The sequence below is a fragment of the Gymnodraco acuticeps genome, unplaced genomic scaffold (assembly GCF_902827175.1).
Source record: "Gymnodraco acuticeps unplaced genomic scaffold, fGymAcu1.1, whole genome shotgun sequence".
Taxonomy (NCBI): domain Eukaryota; kingdom Metazoa; phylum Chordata; class Actinopteri; order Perciformes; family Bathydraconidae; genus Gymnodraco; species Gymnodraco acuticeps.
Window position 1 is genome coordinate 4,338,487 of NW_022992265.1, and position 18,672 is coordinate 4,357,158.

General features: G+C 42.5%; 1 protein-coding gene across 1 annotated transcript in view; it reads left to right on the top strand.

Moving 5' to 3' along the window:
• Window positions 1-17,041, top strand: part of tenm4 (teneurin transmembrane protein 4) — a 174,909-nt gene extending 157,868 nt beyond the window's left edge. Inside the window, 5 exon segments of the mRNA XM_034207004.1 lie at window positions 1,955-2,190; window positions 5,372-5,668; window positions 7,269-8,883; window positions 10,661-10,803; window positions 14,141-17,041. Of these exon segments, the coding sequence (XP_034062895.1) occupies window positions 1,955-2,190; window positions 5,372-5,668; window positions 7,269-8,883; window positions 10,661-10,803; window positions 14,141-14,899 (3,050 nt within the window). The 3' untranslated portion in view covers window positions 14,900-17,041.
• Window positions 17,042-18,672: the final 1,631 nt, after the last annotated feature.

Sequence of the window (18,672 nt, forward strand, 5' to 3'; positions counted from 1 at the left end):
GTTATGTACCCGTTGATAGCTTTGAACTTTTCTACCTTCATTCCTCAAAGTACTGCGCCACCTACACCTTTTCCCCCTCTAACATTTGATTCAACATTTAAAAGTGTGCTCCACTCACTGACTCACTGCAATACTGAAACAGGAGATGACAATCTCTGGTTTCTCACCGTTGCTCAATGGAGTGGTCACCTCCGCGTTGTGACCTTGTCCTAGACATCTGCTGGTGAGAGGAGTGGCGCCAGGAACTCTGCTGTTAATTAATTCACTATTGTCTGCTTTGTAAGCCCTGCAACTGGGTGATCACATAACACATGAATGCACCGCCTTCATGATTCCTTTATGCTCATCTGGTTGTTTTTGTCCTTTTCTTTGTGCGCTTCAACACACCTCATGGTTGTTAATCACATTGTCATTATATGTATCTGATTACTGAAATATTCGAAGAAGTTATAGTGTAATTGTCTTTAAAAAGGACCTTTTATGAGCTAATTATAACTAACTGTTGCTTTATTAGTTAATTGTATTAGCAAATAGGCTCATTGTGATCTTACACTTCAGCATCCTTATTGATAACTGAAAATGTTGAGCCCTAGCATCAGGTGTAGTGCTGCATTATTAGTTTGGTTTAAAGCAATCCAAAGCCCCTTTAGTGTCAGCGTAAAGGTAAATCCCTCCCATTCCGAACTGTTTGCATGCATTCCTGTAAACTGTCCAATTCAGCAGTATTTCCAGCTTCATCTGGTCTTAGTGGCCCCCTTTTGGTAGGGTCGGCCCCAGAGACTGCTGGTCAACCCCTGAAGTGTCTGTATGATTTAGCGAGGTAAGAGCCAGTGCAAGGTCAGCCCTGCCTCCTCTGCCCATTTCTCTTGCCTCAGCAGCACAACACATCCTGTGGCTCCCTGTAAAATAAATACCAAACTCTAATCTTCTCACTGGCTGTTTATTATATTGTTTGCTGTACAAAATCAAGACATTTTAACCTGACATGTCACCATGCAAAAATTAAAGTGTGTGTGCTTATTTCTGTTAAATGAAGTCAACTAATTAATGTAGTGTTTGACAAGCCATTATTTTTCCACAGTTTTTTATGAGAATAATATTCATCCCGGTCGCTGTCAGTCGACTAACAGGAGGCTAGAAGGAGTCAATCTCTTGTGAATGTACATGAGATGCTCAGTGAAAACATTAGTCACTGGTCTGGAGCTGCAACACAGGCTATTGTCACCTAGGGGACAGTAACAGACAGGCTCAGATGTATCCCGTGTGTGTGTGTGTGTGTGTGTGTGTGTGTGTGTGTGTGTGTGTGTGTGTGGTGTGTGTGTGTGGGTGTGTGTGTGTGTGTGTGTGTGTGTGTGTGTGTGTGTGTGTGTGTGTGTGTGTGTGTGTGTGTGTGTGTGTGTGTGTGTGTGTGTGTGTGTGTGTGTGTGTGTGTGTGTGTGTGTGTGTGTGGGTGTGTGTGCGTGCGTGCGTGCGTGCGTGCGTGCGTGCGTGCGTGCGTGCGTGCGTGCGTGCGTGCGTGCGTGCGTGCGTGCGTGCGTGCGTGCGTGCGTGCGTGCGTGCGTGCGTGCGTGTGTGTGTGTGTGTGTGTGGGTGTGTGTGTTCACCCTCCTTTCTCTGTGTGGCCACAGGCAAGCCAGCAGCTTTGATAGTTTTCATTCCCCCATATCCTCGAGGCTGCTGCAACAGCTGTAAAACTTTACTTTACTGGCGCTGTGAAACCTCTCACTATTGATCTTTGTTGTCACAGACCTAAGATTATCGCAGTGGTTCAGTTGAATACTGCTGCTAAAGGCTTTCTTTTTGCTGAGCAGCGTTTTTAGGTCATTATGTTTGTGTCTCGCTGAGATGAATATTAGATTTAGTCCTCTAACATCAGCTTCAAGAAGCACTGATTGTTTTTTTTTGTTGTTTTTTTTCTAATCCTAATCGTTTCCACCTATCTCTACATCCTCAGATCAAGTCCGGAACAGCTATTACATTGGTCTGGATGGCTCGCTGCGGCTGGTGTTGGCCAATGGTATGGAGGTGTCGCTGCACACAGAGCCCCACTCGCTGTCCGGCACCGTCAATCCAACAGTGAGCAAGAGGAACGTAACACTGGCCCTCGACAATGGCCTCAACCTGGTGGAGTGGAGGCAGAGGAAGGAGCAGGCTCGTGGCCAGGTCACTGTGTATGGCCGCAGATTAAGGGTAAGCTTGCCGCCTTGCAAGGAGTGACTCATGCTCACACACACACAAAAAAAAAACACAATGTGATAAGGATGGCTGGCTGCGAGGAGGAATTCTATCTCGCTCAAAATGGCCTTGGATTTCACCCTCTTCCTTCACATGTCTCCACATACTGTGAAATGTAGCCCTGACTGAAAACCCTCTGCATTACTCAGTGTGAGTCGTAGGTGTATGCTAACGAATAGCAGCCATGTTCACTGGAACACAGTTTGAAGGCTAGGTTCAGACGAACATTAGCACTGTGTCAAAAAGCCTAGAGGCCAGACCTGGGTCCTGTTGATAAAAATAAATGACCTGGCTCAACCTTTGCTAGAATGAAATCTGAGCTAACTTTGCAGAGCTGAAACACTCCCTCACATAATATCAACAAGTATTTTTTTCATGAAGAATTCTACATCCAAGAATAAATCATAAAGCATCTAGAATGACCCACTAGACATTAGTAGGAACACAGAGCACCTCGAACAAAATGTACCCTCATTTATTGGCTTTTTCTCAGATTCGTACAACAAATAAAATAAACATTGCTTAAGTTGTCTTTTCACATTCTCTGTAAGGCGACACAGCTAATGAGGGGGGGTGCCACTTTGTCTGTCGTTGGCTGTTCATTTAATGGCCCACCGTCCCTTTGGAAGTGAAAGCTTCTAATGTATGTTACAGACAATGGCCCCAGGGGTGAGATAGGAAATGGGAGCAGCCTAATGGCAAGAACAGAGGGGGTGAACAGAGCTGGAATCATTGAGCGACCTTGAGTGGCATGTCAAGTGATATTACGTGGGTGGCTGGATGAGTGTGTGGCATTGTGTCGGGGATGGGGGGGGCACAGAGATGTATGAGAAAAGAAACACGAGAGGCAGTGTGACTTCACAGATCTTTGTTGTGCTAGGAATAAGAGAAGATGACAGAGAAAAAGCCAAAGTGTTTGGGTTGTGGCTTTTCTTTTTCTTCCTGTGTGTCTCAGACTGTATTTGTTTCACTGTGGAACTACAAGCCTTTGTTGCATTGTGCTTCTCATGTCTTAAGGCTAAATGGGTCATTGATGCTGATCAGCCCCTCCCAGCCACCGTCATGATTTATGTTTGCCGAAACACTGCAGACCTTTCACTCTCCAAAGAAACAAACCCTGCTCTCAAACTGAGTACCTTGTAAATGTACAGCAATGAGAGCACCCTTGTGGCTACAACTCTGCCATAGGAAGCATCTTCAACTCCTTTAATGTTGATTTCATAAGAGAATCAAAGCTGAAATCTCTGTATTAGCATTTTGGAGTTTGTTCAAAAGAGATACCAGATGGAAATAAATAAAAATACCAAAATGTGTTGTCTTTGATTGCAGTTTGAGAATAAACATTCTATTGAGGAAGAGAGAGTACATTTTGAATTAAACATATGAACTAATGAAAGGTATTTTTACTTGTGAAACAACAGATAGATTTTTGTAATTTGACACAAAAGTCATTGATATTGATTGAGGGATCAGATGTTGCCGCAGTGTTTCATGTTAAAAACAGCTTGAAATTGAACGTTGTCGGTCTAATGTACTGATATAGTTTATCTTCTGTTTCTACACAACAACTTACTTTGAGAATACCCTTTAAGAGGCAATGTCCAATTTAAAATAATTCCTCTTGAGTGAGTTTCCCTTCTCATGGGATCTTGGGATCTCGGCTCTACGAGTTTTTTACACCCTGTTGTTGAGTCTTCGGTGAAACAAATCCTGGCACGAAGAACTTGATCTCTTCTTATACCTTATATCTTGTTGGCAATCCAAATAAAATTGTGTTGGAAATAATTCAGGCCTCTGCTACCTATGAAGTGGTCTGAAACACGTCTACCAATGCGAGAGCAGGAGGGGTCTCAGTCTTTGATATCAAGTCACTTATCTTTAACAATCTTGGCGGTTTAAATCTAAATGCTGTCCAAATGTCATTTTTGCCAGTGTGGCGTCTGGTATGCACATGTTATAACAGTAAGAGTAGATAAGAACATAACAAATGTGTTCCCCAGCCCCCCTATTCTCAAATTACCACTGCTTTTAGTGTAAAGTAATCCTCTCAAAAAGGGATCAGTGACATTAATTGCCTATGGTGTAATCATCCCTTCACAGATGAGAGGCCTTAGCATGTTTTTCTTTGTAAGATAAAAAAGCAAGCCCCCTGCGACCGGCTCTGTTGGACATTTGCCAGAAGCAGTTTTCTTTGCCAAGCGTTTTACCAAGCCAAACTGTAAGACATCTAAAGAGAAACTATTTACAGTGAGATAAAGATGTAATAAATTGAGGGCCAGTTTTATTTAATACCAAAGATCCATGTCCATATTTTCCTAAATCTTCCAGATGTTTTTTAAAGCAGTGGTTTGTGTGGGCATGTATTCTGACCTGCATCTAAGGCCCTTTTCTCCTGATGATTTGATTCCTTTCTCCTCTGTAGCTTCTGCTCACAGAGGTTGCTGACTTAGAAGTGTATTGGTCGGGCTGTTTGGGGATCTTTTTGGCTGCAGCACAGGAGCTGACTGGCAGCGAGTTCATCTCTGTTGACCTGGACATAGTTTTAAGGCTTAACTCTTCCGAGCAGTGTCTTTCTGCTCTGATCACAGTGAAGCCAAGAGTCACTGTCTTCCTCACACATTCAAAAGAAGAAACAATGTTCTGAGTCACACAGGAGAATAATTGATTTTTGTCTCCTCTTTTCCAATTTACGGAAATGGCTAAATAAAATGAGTCATCTGCGCCTGGTAATTATTTTCAGTAAGCACTGGAAATGAATTCAATGATCAATGTGGCCCTAATGTTTCTTGCATGAATAGGCATACTCCCACTTAGACTCTACAGAATGTTTTGCACAAACAAAGAAATATGGTAATTCTTATAATTTCATCACTTCAATGGCTCCTGCAGTCCTGAGATACAGCTCCTCCATTGTAATTAAAAGCTGTGAAAAGAAGAATATAAAATAATTACATTGTGATTATAGCTTTCCTCTAAAGGTTTCACCTCAGAAGAGCAGTGCAACAATTCCTATCAATCATTTCAACTCATCATTTCATCATTTCAACATTTCAACTTCCAAACATGTGTATTCCCACCTGATTGAGCTGCTGTGGTCAAATGTACTGTTTCTAACTTCCTGCTTTCTTTCCTATAGGTTCATAACAGGAACCTACTTTCATTGGACTTCGATCGAATCACCAGGACCGAAAAGGTTTACGATGACCACAGAAAGTTTACATTACGGATCCATTACGACCAGGCTGGCCGGCCCACTCTCTGGGCGCCAAGCAGTCGTCTGAATGGAGTCAATGTGACCTATTCACCTGGAGGGCATGTGGCAGGTATCCAAAGAGGAACCATGTCTGTACGCATGGAGTATGACCAGAATGGAAGAATCACCTCCCAGATATTCGCTGATGGAAAATCATGGACTTACACTTACCTTGAGAAGGTGTGTTTTCTTAGTGCTGCAGTAATGATTAAATGGTTTGGAGATACAAATGTAATATAAAACAGTTGGAACATGTCATACAGATAAATTCTGTAGGTGTGTTTGTGTAAGAACTTCGACGGTGGATTTTCAACAGGAGTTAAAAGTGCACTTCTAAAACTCCAGCAGTGTTTGTGCAGCATTATCAGACTCCAGCGCAGTTATCAGCAAAAATGTAATTAAAACTGCTGAACCACAGATGTTGTACTTTGTTACCACAGTCTGACAGCAGAGTTCAACCTGAAATAGCTCTGATGAGAAGAACACAGTAAAATGTCACTTTCTTCTAACTTCTTCTAATTGAAGGAAAGATTGTTGATGAGAAGGTGAAGAGATGCTGCACTGCACCTTAGACGTAACGTGGAAATGGAAGCCAATCACCTTGTTAATAGTTTCAGCAACCTCTAAGTGCTGAGATACTCCCAGCTTGTTGTGACAGCTTTAGAACTGATTCAAAGATATTATTTATTGGTCCAAGATAGGTGCTAATGGATTTTGCCGGAGCAGCTTGTTCATCTCTTAAAGCTGGGGAAGGCAGTTTATTTTTGGCAATGGGCAAAATTCCACAATAACCTTTTAGCATTGTATATTTCGAGTGTTACTACAGGGTAGGCACTTGCTGTAGAGGCGAAGAAAAATAAATGAAAATACAGCCTTTATCCTGCAGCTCAGCCCTCTTTGTCCTAAGGCTATAAACCATTGGGCCTGTAAAACCCTTAGAAATGACATGCTGTGATTCAACATTAGCAAAGCATTCATGAGATCAAGAAAATGGTGGTGGGAGTGGTAAAGCTTTGGCTACAGTTAGCATAATGCTTAAGCTAGCACTTACAACACTCTGAAACACTTTAGTTATAATATTAAATTGTTGGTCTAATTGCATTGCATTGTAGGACAGTTTTTACCAAGGCTGAAATGGCAATGTTTCCTGCAAGATATTCCACATTGAATCAGGCTTTCCCCATAGGAACACTCTCTTTCTGAAATGTCCTTTGGCATGATTGGTCTCTCCCGTCATGGCTAGATTTTCTGAAGCCCGTAAACAGAGACAAGAGGAGGTGCAGGAGTCTAGTCTTCTCTCCGACCACTTGAATCAGAGAATGCTGAAAGGTTATTATGGAACTTTTGCCCCATGATGCCAGAAATAAACTGCCTACCCCAGCTTTAAGAAGGATTCTTAATGTCAGAGGGATAAAAAAAACAACTCCACATTCAAGATGGGAATTAGATTCAGTCTCAACCCGAGTTGCATGCATAATATGGAATTGCTTTTGAAATTGTTCTTGTACCTTTGTGGCATACCAGCCCACTTTCTTGTATTCCCAACTTACATTTAGTGACATGTAGTATGTAGGTAATGTTAGGAATAGATTCAAATTAACATTTTTGTATTATAATGTATTTATACTATTCCCAAATATTTGTGTAATTGGAATAAGTGGAGCTCATATCCTGTTTGAATTTAATTTAGAAAAATGTAAATATACAAAATATTATGAATCTTTTACTGAATTTCAATTCCACCAATAATGCTCTGACTGTTTCCTCCTCTCTTCTATAGTCCATGGTACTGCTGCTCTACAGCCAGAGGCAGTATATCTTTGAATTTGACAAGAACGACAGACTATTCTCTGTGACCATGCCCAACGTGGCACGGCAGACCCTAGAGACCTCCCGCTCCATTGGCTACTACAGAAACACCTACCGGCCCCCTGAAGGTAACGCTTCAGTGCTCCAGGACTACAGCGAGGAGGGCCAGTTGCTGCAGACCACCTACCTGGGCACAGGCCGCAGGGTCATCTACAAATACGGCAAGCTTTCCAAGCTACTCGAGATCCTCTATGACACCACGCGCATCGGTTTCTCCTACGACGAGGTGGCCGGCATGCTGAAGACGGTCAACCTGCAGAGTGAGGGCTTCACCTGCACCATCCGCTACCGGCAGATAGGCCCACTGATAGACAGACAGATTTTCAGATTCAGTGAAGAGGGCATGGTCAATGCCAGGTTTGACTATGTCTACGACAACAGTTTCCGCGTCACTAGCATGCAGGCTGTCATTAATGAAACACCACTGCCAATCGACCTGTATCGCTATGACGATGTGTCCGGCAAAACAGAACAGTTCGGCAAATTTGGAGTTATCTATTATGACATCAATCAAATTATCACCACAGCAGTGATGACTCACACTAAACACTTTGATGCCTATGGCCGAGTGAAGGAGGTCCAGTATGAGATATTTCGCTCCCTCATGTACTGGATGATGGTGCAGTACGACAACATGGGTAGAGTGGTTGCCAAGGAGCTAAAGGTCGGGCCTTACGCCAACACCACACGTTACACATACGAGTATGATGCCGACGGTCAGCTCCAGGTGGTCTCCATCAACGACAAGCCTCTGTGGCGGTACAGCTATGACTTGAACGGCAACTTACACCTCCTCAGCCCCGGAAACAGCGCGCGGCTCACGCCCCTACGTTATGATATCAGAGACCGCATCACTCGCTTGGGAGATTTCCAGTACAGAATGGATGAGGACGGTTTCCTCAAGCAAAGAGGGAACGACTACTTTGAGTACAACTCAGTGGGCCTGCTGGTTAAGGTGTACAACAAAGTGGCCGGTTGGAACATCAAATACCGTTACGATGGCCTGGGCAGGAGGGTGTCCAGCAGAAGCAGCACGGGCCACCACCTGCAGTTCTTCTATGCTGACCTATCCAGCCCCACCAGGGTCACCCATATGTACAATCACTCCAGCTCGGAGATCACGTCACTCTACTACGACTTGCAGGGACACTTGTTTGCCATGGAGCTAAGCAGCGGGGATGAGTTCTATGTAGCTTGTGATAACATAGGCACACCTCTGGCTGTGTTCAGTGGCTCAGGCCTCATGATCAAACAAATCCTCCACACAGCGTTTGGAGAGGTTTACCTCGACACCAACCACAGCTTCCAGCTCATTATCGGCTACCAAGGAGGCCTGTACGAGCCGCTGAGCAGACTGGTCCACATGGGCACACGGGACTACGATGTCCTCGCCGGCCGCTGGACAACACCTAACCATAACATCTGGAAACGGCTCAACAGCAACCACATTGTGCCGTTCAACTTGTACATGTTCAAGAACAACAATCCTCTCAGCAACAATAAGGCCATAAAGTGCTACATGACCGGTGAGTTCAGTTAACACATATATGTTTATAGACTTGTGAAAATGCTCATAACCCTGATTTGTAGAGGTTGGTAAACAATGATACATTTGTTACAAAGTCTTAAATCCATATAAAATGCCCTACCCTGCAACATAGCAAGATGAAAACTGTCAATTTTTCAAGCCTAAAGGCATTTTCTATTTTTTACCAAAAAGCAAGAATGTAATGTAAAAAACATGTATATTAATTATTTACAGAAACGTTGTGTAATTAGCAAGTAACAGGTGTTAAGTGAGTCCTACTAGAGCAATCAGGGCTTCAGCCAGATTTCATTCACAAATGCGAGATTAAATCCTCATGTTCGTTCTGCATTATATTTAGTCAATATGCGTATGTTGACTATCAAAAAATGTATTTTTATTTTTATTTTCCTACAGATGATACAGAAAGGAAAAATAGTCACTACTTCTACTTCTTTCTGCTGAACAAAGCCATTTAGCCGCCTGCCAAACAGAAAGGCGTTCAGCCTCACAATCCACCATTAGGGGCTGACTGGCATTTGAATGTTAAGCAGACTGTTAGATATACTTTAGTGGGTCTGCCTCAATTGTGATTGATGGTGCTGACATTTCCATTCCTTTCATTAAATTATCAGGGTCCTTTCATTGTCCTCAAACAAATTCTTATTTAAAAAAGCTTTATCAGGTGCAACAATGTGGCAGTGCCAATCTGTGACAAACATGCCCCCCAAGTGTCACAGCAATGATTCTGCTGTCCATAACAAACACATCGAAAGGGCTGGGAAACAAATGGCTCAGATTGAACAGGTTTCCCTTCCAGTCATATCTGCAGCCTTCTCTGTAATTTTTCAGAATTAATGACGACTTGGGATTCCAGCAGCACCTATGACCACGGCGCTGGTGGCTTCTATTAGACGAAGCACATTATGATGATTACACGGATTTGAATCCCAGACACGTCACTTTCCTCAGCATCTCATTAGGGAAAAAATGATCGCTGAAGAAGCCGCTGAGTCTTCAAAATATCTAGTGTGCTAAGTCTAAGGCTGCCTTGGAGATGACATGAAATTCAAGTATATAATGATCAGCATAGCAGACACTCTCAGATGTCTCTTGGCTTTTTGTGGGCCCCAGCTGTGTGTCATTAGTGCAGCACCTGCAGGAGTGGACATGAATCACTGCCACCATTCTCAAGTGTTTATTATCACTTGTCCACTTTCACAAACAAATCAAGCGCTCAGGCCGAAGGACGAGTATTTCAAGGAGACAGCCACTTGACCGCAGAATGCCAACTGTTAATAATGAATCAATCAATTCCTAGTTTATTTATGGTTTCTCTAGAGCCAGAGTTATTGTGCCTAGTGAGATGCGGTATATGTAAATCATTGATATAAAATTCACTTCTTCATGTCTTTTATACATAAGTATGTATGTCCTCTGTGTAAAGAGATTCTGAAAGTTTCAGGAAAAAAGACCCCTCTCTTTTTGTCTTGATCTCGTTTACATCTCCTCCTAGAGCACCATTGTGTTATTTGTAACCAAATATCTCAGAGGGGCGTGGGGAGTGGCGCCTTATTTTCATCTAAAGTAAAAGACAGAGAATCAGCACTTTTGAAACAGGGCTGAAACAGAGGGGTTTATGGGATGCTGCAATGATCTGTTTGGTATTTGGAGCCAAACACTTCAGAGACATGTTTTGTATAAAACTGAGAACTATAATATATTGATGAAAAAGAGTATACTAGTGGACCTTTAATGTTTTGATCTATCCTCTGCAGATGTGAACAGCTGGTTGGTGACCTTCGGCTTCCAATTGTACAACGTCATCCCCGGCTATCGCAAACCGAACACAGAGGCCATGGAGCCGTCCTACGAGTTAGTGCGCACCCAGATCAAGACACAGGAGTGGGATAGCAGTAAGGTAAAGCTGTCACCTATCCCACCTCTCACCCTTACCACACATCACCCTCTCCTCACTCTGCTTTCCAACATCATTAGCAGGAAGACATGCTCTGTGTAGCCACACTCCCAGAGGAGCTGCCAGCCATCAGGCCCCGAACACAGCCCAGTGAGCCGGGCCCCTGCCCCCAGTCCTCATCTCGGGGAATGGGGTCAGGCTCAACAGCTCTTGTAATTGTCCTGCCATTAGGGAAATTCACTCTCCATTCCCTCCACCACTGCCCATTGATTTCATCTCAGCCTTACACCGTTAGCCAAGGTCTGAGAGTAGTAGACATGCTCTGATTCGCGCGTTTATCAGCCCCTTTTAAGTTGCCGCCAACTCACCTGAATTATTGAACAGGCCACTGTTGTCCTGGGTTTGGTTACAGTGAATGCCACCCATCAGGAGGCCAGATTCATGTTGAGTAACACTCTGGCTGCGGCCCTAACATAGTGGGTATTTGTTATAAAACATTTGTTAGCCTAAAAGCTACTGGTTCAACCAACCATAATAAGCAGGCACCCCAACCAGGCATGATAAACAGATGAATCAGTAATGTGTGACTGTGTTGATAAAGTATCCACTGCTGGACTGGCATTTAAAATAAGAATTAAAAACACAGACAAGTAAATGGTTCAAAGTTTAAATCCTCAACTATTTCATGTGACATTACTGTTGGTACATTTGGTTTACCTTTTTTTATATATATATATATATATATATATTTGTGTGTGTTGAGCCTAAACTCTACTGAGTATATCTGAGCTGGGATACTAGTCTACAAATTAGTTGCAAAAGAATATGCAATTTAATCCACAGACACCCTAGCTGTTCCAATTTAAAATATCTGAGATATGATGGAATAGTGTTTCGTATAAAAATAATTAAATGAAACACTTGCAATTCTAAATATGTAAGTATTCACCTCAGACCTCACACATGAATTCAACATTTTTAAATGCCAAGAAACCATTTATCAACAGGCACTTTAAGCCTTTTTTTCACAATGATCTAATAGATTTTAATTGCTAACGAAGTCATGATGGTTCAGATTGAGCCTTTTGAGTAAAAGTCATTAACCATACTTTCAGAGAAGGCAACAGATTGCTTCCATTTTTACCATGAGTTTCTTGGAAGCACTCTTTATAACTAATAAATTAAGTGAATCTTGTGTTTTACTCTCAGTGACTCAAACTGAAGTCCATTTGACACATAATACCATTAGGCTAATTATTCATCTACAACCCAGCTAAGTATATAATTACCCATGACATAACAAAAATCACGTAACTGAGGCTTATAACACCCTATATCTGCAGGTTTACCTCGTGTTTGTGGGAATATATACCCTGGAGTATATACTGTAAATGATATGTAAGGAAAGATCGAGATAATTCCTCTCTACCATGTGTATGAGCTGAGGCATGATATTCTTATCTAGAATTCCTGCTTGGAAAATGGTGATCTGAGCCTTTAAATGCCACGTTGATCCTCACCACAGATGGGTAGACCAGCCTAATTAAATGAAGGGTTCTTTGAAGCATGAATATAACTTTAAAACTACACATGGTACATCCTGTACACTTGGCATTTCATTTTACACCGAAGCTTGCCTGCCTTCCTCTATCTCTTTTCATTTAAGCCCCTATTTCGCCATGCTGCTGAATCCGTGCACAGATTGAAAAATGCCGTGAGGGGCCAAACAGATGAGGTTTCTTGCCCCACCAGGCTTGATCTCTCATTTTGGGCTGTGCTGGAGGCTGATTGCACCCGACACTACATGAATGATGCCTCTCACTGTGAGTCCCATGAGGGTGTTTCAGTAAAGTGGAGGACATTGCCCCCTTCCCCCCGCCACATGGCCCCTGGGACGGCTGACCGGGTCACACTGTTGGCACGGTAAACAAACATGGAGTGGCATGGTGTGATGTGTCCCCCCAGGCCATCTCTCCCGAGGGGCCCCTCTGCACAGCTGCACCACCCCCTCAGATTGTCCCTCTTCATGTAGGATCTGATGCAGTGTCACGTCAAAGAGCGGGGCACATATGCAGGTCAGTCAATGCCCCTCGCTCGCCCGCCCCACCCACTCCCCAGCCTGTAGTCGCCCTCTAACGCAGAGACATAATTAGAATCTGGCAGCAGGACCTTGGATGTGACTGGTCTCACAGATTCTTCTCTTCAGGGTACGCAAGAAGGAACAGAGTTTGAGAGCCTTTTCATTGCTGCTAAGATGCGTTCAGGCGACTGTCTCGCTGTGCGTTGGCCGGCGTCCATTTCACATCACTTCCCTCGTTTCAATGTCTCTTTTCCTTCCCTGGGAGCTTTCTCTTGTCAAATAGTACAAGGACAAAGTATTAATTTTGGCTCAAGAGAATGCGGTATCTATACAAAGTGTTGATTCCCTAAAGGAAAGATAAAAATAAATATACATATACACACTAGTTAGCAACCGATTTCTGCTTCATATTTGGCACAGCATGGCTGTCACAACGCAGCTATTTCACCCTTTTTGAAAATATCATGCCTGTCACAAACGATCAGAAAGATTTGCACTCGCTAACAAACACCTCTGCCCCTACCTTGACTGTGTTGGCTATATTCACAGCGTTACAGCAGCAGGGATTTGTTTGGTGTTGATAATATATGTGTAGCACTGGCATCATTATTTAAAAACATCATGTCTTTAAGATGTTTAATCAAATGAGAATGTGGGATCAGTGTGATGTATTCTATCTATACAACCTGTGAGCCCTTATTTTTACACCCTTCAATTTATTGTTAACAAATGTGTTTTTTTCTATTTCTAGACCAGAGCGAAATACTTTAATTAAAGAATGTTTGATAAAACGTTCTTAAACTAGTTCTTAATGCAATCTGCTTCTAACCTTTGATGCTTACTTGTTTATTCTTGTGATTTACAGTTTGTTAGACATGGATCACTTTTATTTGTTCATTTCCATCACATTAATACACGTAAATATTACAAAAGGTGTCAAATCAACTTCACTTAGTCATATCTGTTAGAAAAAATGGTTTATAGTCATAGCTTTGGAAAATGTAATGTTTGAGGTGTTAATGAAGCAAAATAGATCTATCTTTTGAAAAACAGAGTGACAGTGCCAGTTATTCCCATCTCAAATCCCTCACCCTTGAATAAAGGTTACAATGTGTGATATCAAATATCTAGAAGAACGTCTCCTACAAGCAATTGTATGATATTGTGCAAATCCTTGTCTTGCTTAGCAGACAAAGCATTTCACTGTGTATGTAGATGCTGCGGGCCTGCGTGACTAACCGCGTTCTCTTTGTTTTGCAGTCTTTGCTGGGTGTTCAGTGTGAAGTTCAGAGGCAGCTGAAGGCCTTTGTGAAGCTAGAGCGTTTTGGTCAGATCTACAGAGCCAAAAGTGCCGGATGTCCTCAGACGGAGGACAAGAAGATCTTTGCCTCTGGTGGCTCCATCTTCGGAAAGGGGGTGAAATTCGCTATCCGAGACGGTCGCATCAGCACAGATATCGTCAGTTTAGCCAATGAGGACGGGCGGCGCATGGCAGCAGTGCTGAACAACGCCTTCTACCTGGAAGAGCTCCACTTCACTATCGCCGGGATGGACACGCACTACTTCATCAAACTGGGCTCGGTGGAGGGAGACCTGTCGCTCATCGGCATGACGGTGGGCCGGCGCACGCTGGAGACTGGCGTCAACGTGACCGTGTCTCAGGTCAACACTGTTCTGAACGGCAGGACTAGGCGCATCACGGACATCCAGCTGCAGTACGGCGCTCTGTGTTTGAACACGCGTTACGGCAGCAGCGTGGACGAGGAGAAAGCTCGCGTGCTGGAGCTGGCCCGGCAGAGGTCCGTGGCCCAGGCGTGGGCCCGGGAGCGCCAGAGACTGAGGGACGGAGAGGAGGGGTCCCGCACCTGGACCGAGGGAGAGAAGCAGCAGCTCCTGGGCTCGGGCAAGGCGCAGGGCTACGACGGATACTACGTGGTGTCAGTGGACCAGTACCCCGAGCTGGCAGACAGTGTCAACAACATTCATTTCATGAGACAGAGCGAAATGGGCCGAAGGTGACATGAAAACGAGGCTCCAGAGTCACAGTCTCAGATGTAGGACATGGGACTTCTTGCCAAAGACAGTTGTGTACATGACCACCAGTTTGTTTTTCTCCTTTGACTGTGCTCAACTTGGTTTTTAATATACTATAAAAAGAGAAAAAAAAGGAAAAAAACATGGTTGCAATCAGTTGCACTGTATTAATAGAAGAGTGCCCTTCTCCTTTTGAAGATACTTTAACAGTCTTTGCCCTCCAAGTGCGGCTGCTAGAGGATGAACATTTGCGATGTCTGTGACTTATTTTTGTGACTCCATTTCCTCGTCCCTGTTGGTGATTCTGTTCAAAGAAACCCGAGAGGAGTATTGGTAATGCATTATGTTCACCGGCTAACTCTGCAGCCAGACTTGCAGATTGTTATTCACAAGCTTGCTCCATTCTGCCTCAGCCAAGGAGATTCCTTCTCTTTTAATCACTTATTTTTTATACTTGAAACCCCTCATAGCCCCAGTCACCCATAAATAATGAGAGAGATTTCTGTTGGCGGTAGAGCCCTTCATCAAAACCCCAGCTGAACTTGTCAAAGCACCTTCATTTGTGTGATGCCTCGTACTTTTTCAGAGGACGATTGATACTCATCTGAAGCTCCCTGACTGTGCATGACCATGCCTTCTTTATGAACTACAAAACAAGCTAAACTGCTTAATCAAGCTTCAATTTTATAGTAAGGCCAACACAGGGGTACAAGGTCACTCTTTCATTTCTGTGTATTTTATTTTTTTAAGTGGAATTTTTTCGTCATTGGAAAAAAAAGGAAAACATTGAATAAATTATTCTCTGCTCCCTTTTATTTGACTGTGGTCAAACTCGATTATGGAAAAATAGCTAAGAGCCATCCCTGTAAGAAGCTACTGTGGAATTAATGTCTGTGTTAAACAACAAAAGGTATTTTACAGGAATGGGTTTGAATTACATTTTTGTTTTGTTTTATAAATAGCTATATGAATTAACAGTATAACAAATGTGAATTTAAAAATAATGTGAACTATTGTCCCTTTTATTGTTAATTGTTGTACTTGAACAATACTTAAGGGTGTTTCAACACAATAAACTATGGAAGGTGGTTTAGTTTAATCAACTACTGTCTGTTTCATGAAACCGACTACATTTGACTGATCTTCATTTGCATTTGAAAGGCAGTGTTTGTTTATGAATGAGCTTAAGTCAGTATTCCTCAACACAAAGTCGAATCATGTAAAGCTTGGGATGAGAATATTTAAAAAAATAAAGACTACCCATTGTCATCAGTGATACGTACCACGTTAACATACTAGCTGCTGAGAGAGAGAGGCTTCACATTGTGCTGTTGGTGAGATGAAAGAAACAAACTGCCTTTGCCCGAAGGGCTGCCCGCAGGTCAGCATCCAGAGTGCTTTCATTCTCCGGAATAAGACTCCACTTGGTCCCCTGGCTGCGTTAGACCTGCAGGTGTACTAGTGCCCGTTTACAGACTAAAGGTCGTCCATACACGCCAACCTTGGAAATAACCCACATGGACACATTCTAGCTCCCATTTGTCCGTGTCCTCCTCAGTGGAAACCGCAAAGGACAATTCTGCTCATTCGGAAAATGTCATTACTCAAGAGGAATCAAGACTATTTTGGAAATTGTGACATTGATTTTACATCTGTTACTTTTTGAACTATGCCAATCCACTACACACTATGATTCTCTTATCATTTTCCAACAGAATATTTGTGTGTGTAGGGGACGGGGTGGTGGGAGCATGATTGAGCGTCTCAGTCTGTAAACAAAGTACACCGTTATTATTTGTTCTGCTGCTAGTTGATTCAGTGACGTTTTGTTTCCAAAAAAATATGTATGTTCAACATTATATGAATGAGGGATATTTGCATTGTGGAATATTGCACTGAGAACTGTCGCGTCATAAGACTGTATCTTTTTCTAAAGTTTTGGACTCATTTTGAGTTTTAGTTTGTTCTCAACACTGTGTTTTTAGCGCTTCTCTTTGATCATGTAAATACGAAGACATCCAAGTAAGCTGTAAATAAAATGCAAATGTAGATACCTCTTAGAGCTACATCAGTGACCCTGTGTAGTCTTAAGGTAGAAAAAAAATAAAGGGAATATTTTGTGTTTAATTTTGGTGTTTTGTATGCTGTATATTCTACATACTACAGAAACATATATTTTCAAAGCTTTATCTCAAACTAAGACGCAGAGAAATATCTGAGGGATTATCCTACTGTCACTTGATTACCACAGTTAATGTTAACTGGATAGCCGCGGACCCTCATAAAGTCCCAAAGACATTGAATTTAAAGATGAATTCATAAATATGGCTTTAGTTGGTATAAAAGAAACCTATAATGCTGTATCTTTCCTGTAGTGTGTTATATAGGTTATTGTACATGTAAATGGTCGGCAAAGGCTAAAATCCCAAAGTCCCCCCCCCTCCGAAACGCCTCCATTGGAATTATTTGTTTAGTTCTGTAACATAATGACATCACTATGTAATAATCATGCTTCTATTGGCTAGCGCTCCAACACATTGTACATGAGGCTATGGGGCGGGACATCTTTAAGCAGTTGACCAATCACTACAGGGCTGCCTAGCTAACCAATCAGAGCAGACTGAGCTCTAGTTTCAGACTGAGGGTGTTTCTCAATCTCGAGTAAAGCTGCTCCAGAGCCACTATTTCAAGCATACTACGTCATCGAGTGCCGCCGAAGTACTGTTCCAATGTCCAGCATACTTGGAATTCTACCGAGCCCGGCGTACTTCGTTTGGAGAAATGTCAAGGCTGCACATGTGTAGACTCCGCGGTCTTAAAATCCCCACAATGCTTTGCGCACGGACCAATTTCCCCAAATCTGTGGCGGAAAATGTAAGGTGGGGCTTCTCATATGAAGCACACTTGCTCGCCTGTTCCATTCTTCGTTTTCCGAGGCTAGGAAGTATTCTTGCCTCGCTTCTGAAGCAAGTGACTCGGAAGACATGTGCTACCAAGCAAGCGTACTCGACATTGAGAAACACCCAGAGGGTGAAAAGCGGCGCTGCAGTATGAGAAAAGAGCTTTTTGAACATTAAAGCATGTAAACATGTCACAGTAGAGGCACTAAATATGAACCTGAAAATGAGCATAGGGCCACTTTTACTCTTTTTAAAGTCCTAAAAATGCTAAAACCGAGAAAGTGTGGTTTTATGAATCGTTTTTATCTGAAAATTCCAAATATAAATCCCCCAAAACATTTATGAAATGCACACAGTTAAGGATTTTGATTCTAACAACAATAAACATTCTGGTAATGGCCCTATCCCTAACTAATACAAGCATGCTTTAAATCAATGTTGCCTTTTGGCAATAAATACGTCCTAAAAGGAACCCTGGTTAATATACTACACAGTTAAGAAATTCCAGACACGCTTTAATGTTCATCTGCACCTCAAGTTTATTACACATTAATTCTCATCCTAACACATTTCATAAAAATTAAATGAGGCTAATTTAATGCAATATGATAATGCAGTATTGCACCATGTGCCATTATTAAGTTAAGCATGCACTAGCACCTGTTAAACTCAAATATATTAGATCCTCACATGACGTGAACATGTGGCTAGATCACCACTACATGAAATACAGACTTAATAAAAACATCTTTAGAGTAAATGCATTTGCCTCGAGGGATGCTTTTGCCTGTTAATTAACCTGTCAATGTCTGGGTCCAATTCTTTGATGTTACAAAAGCCACCAGGAGACGGTGTGTT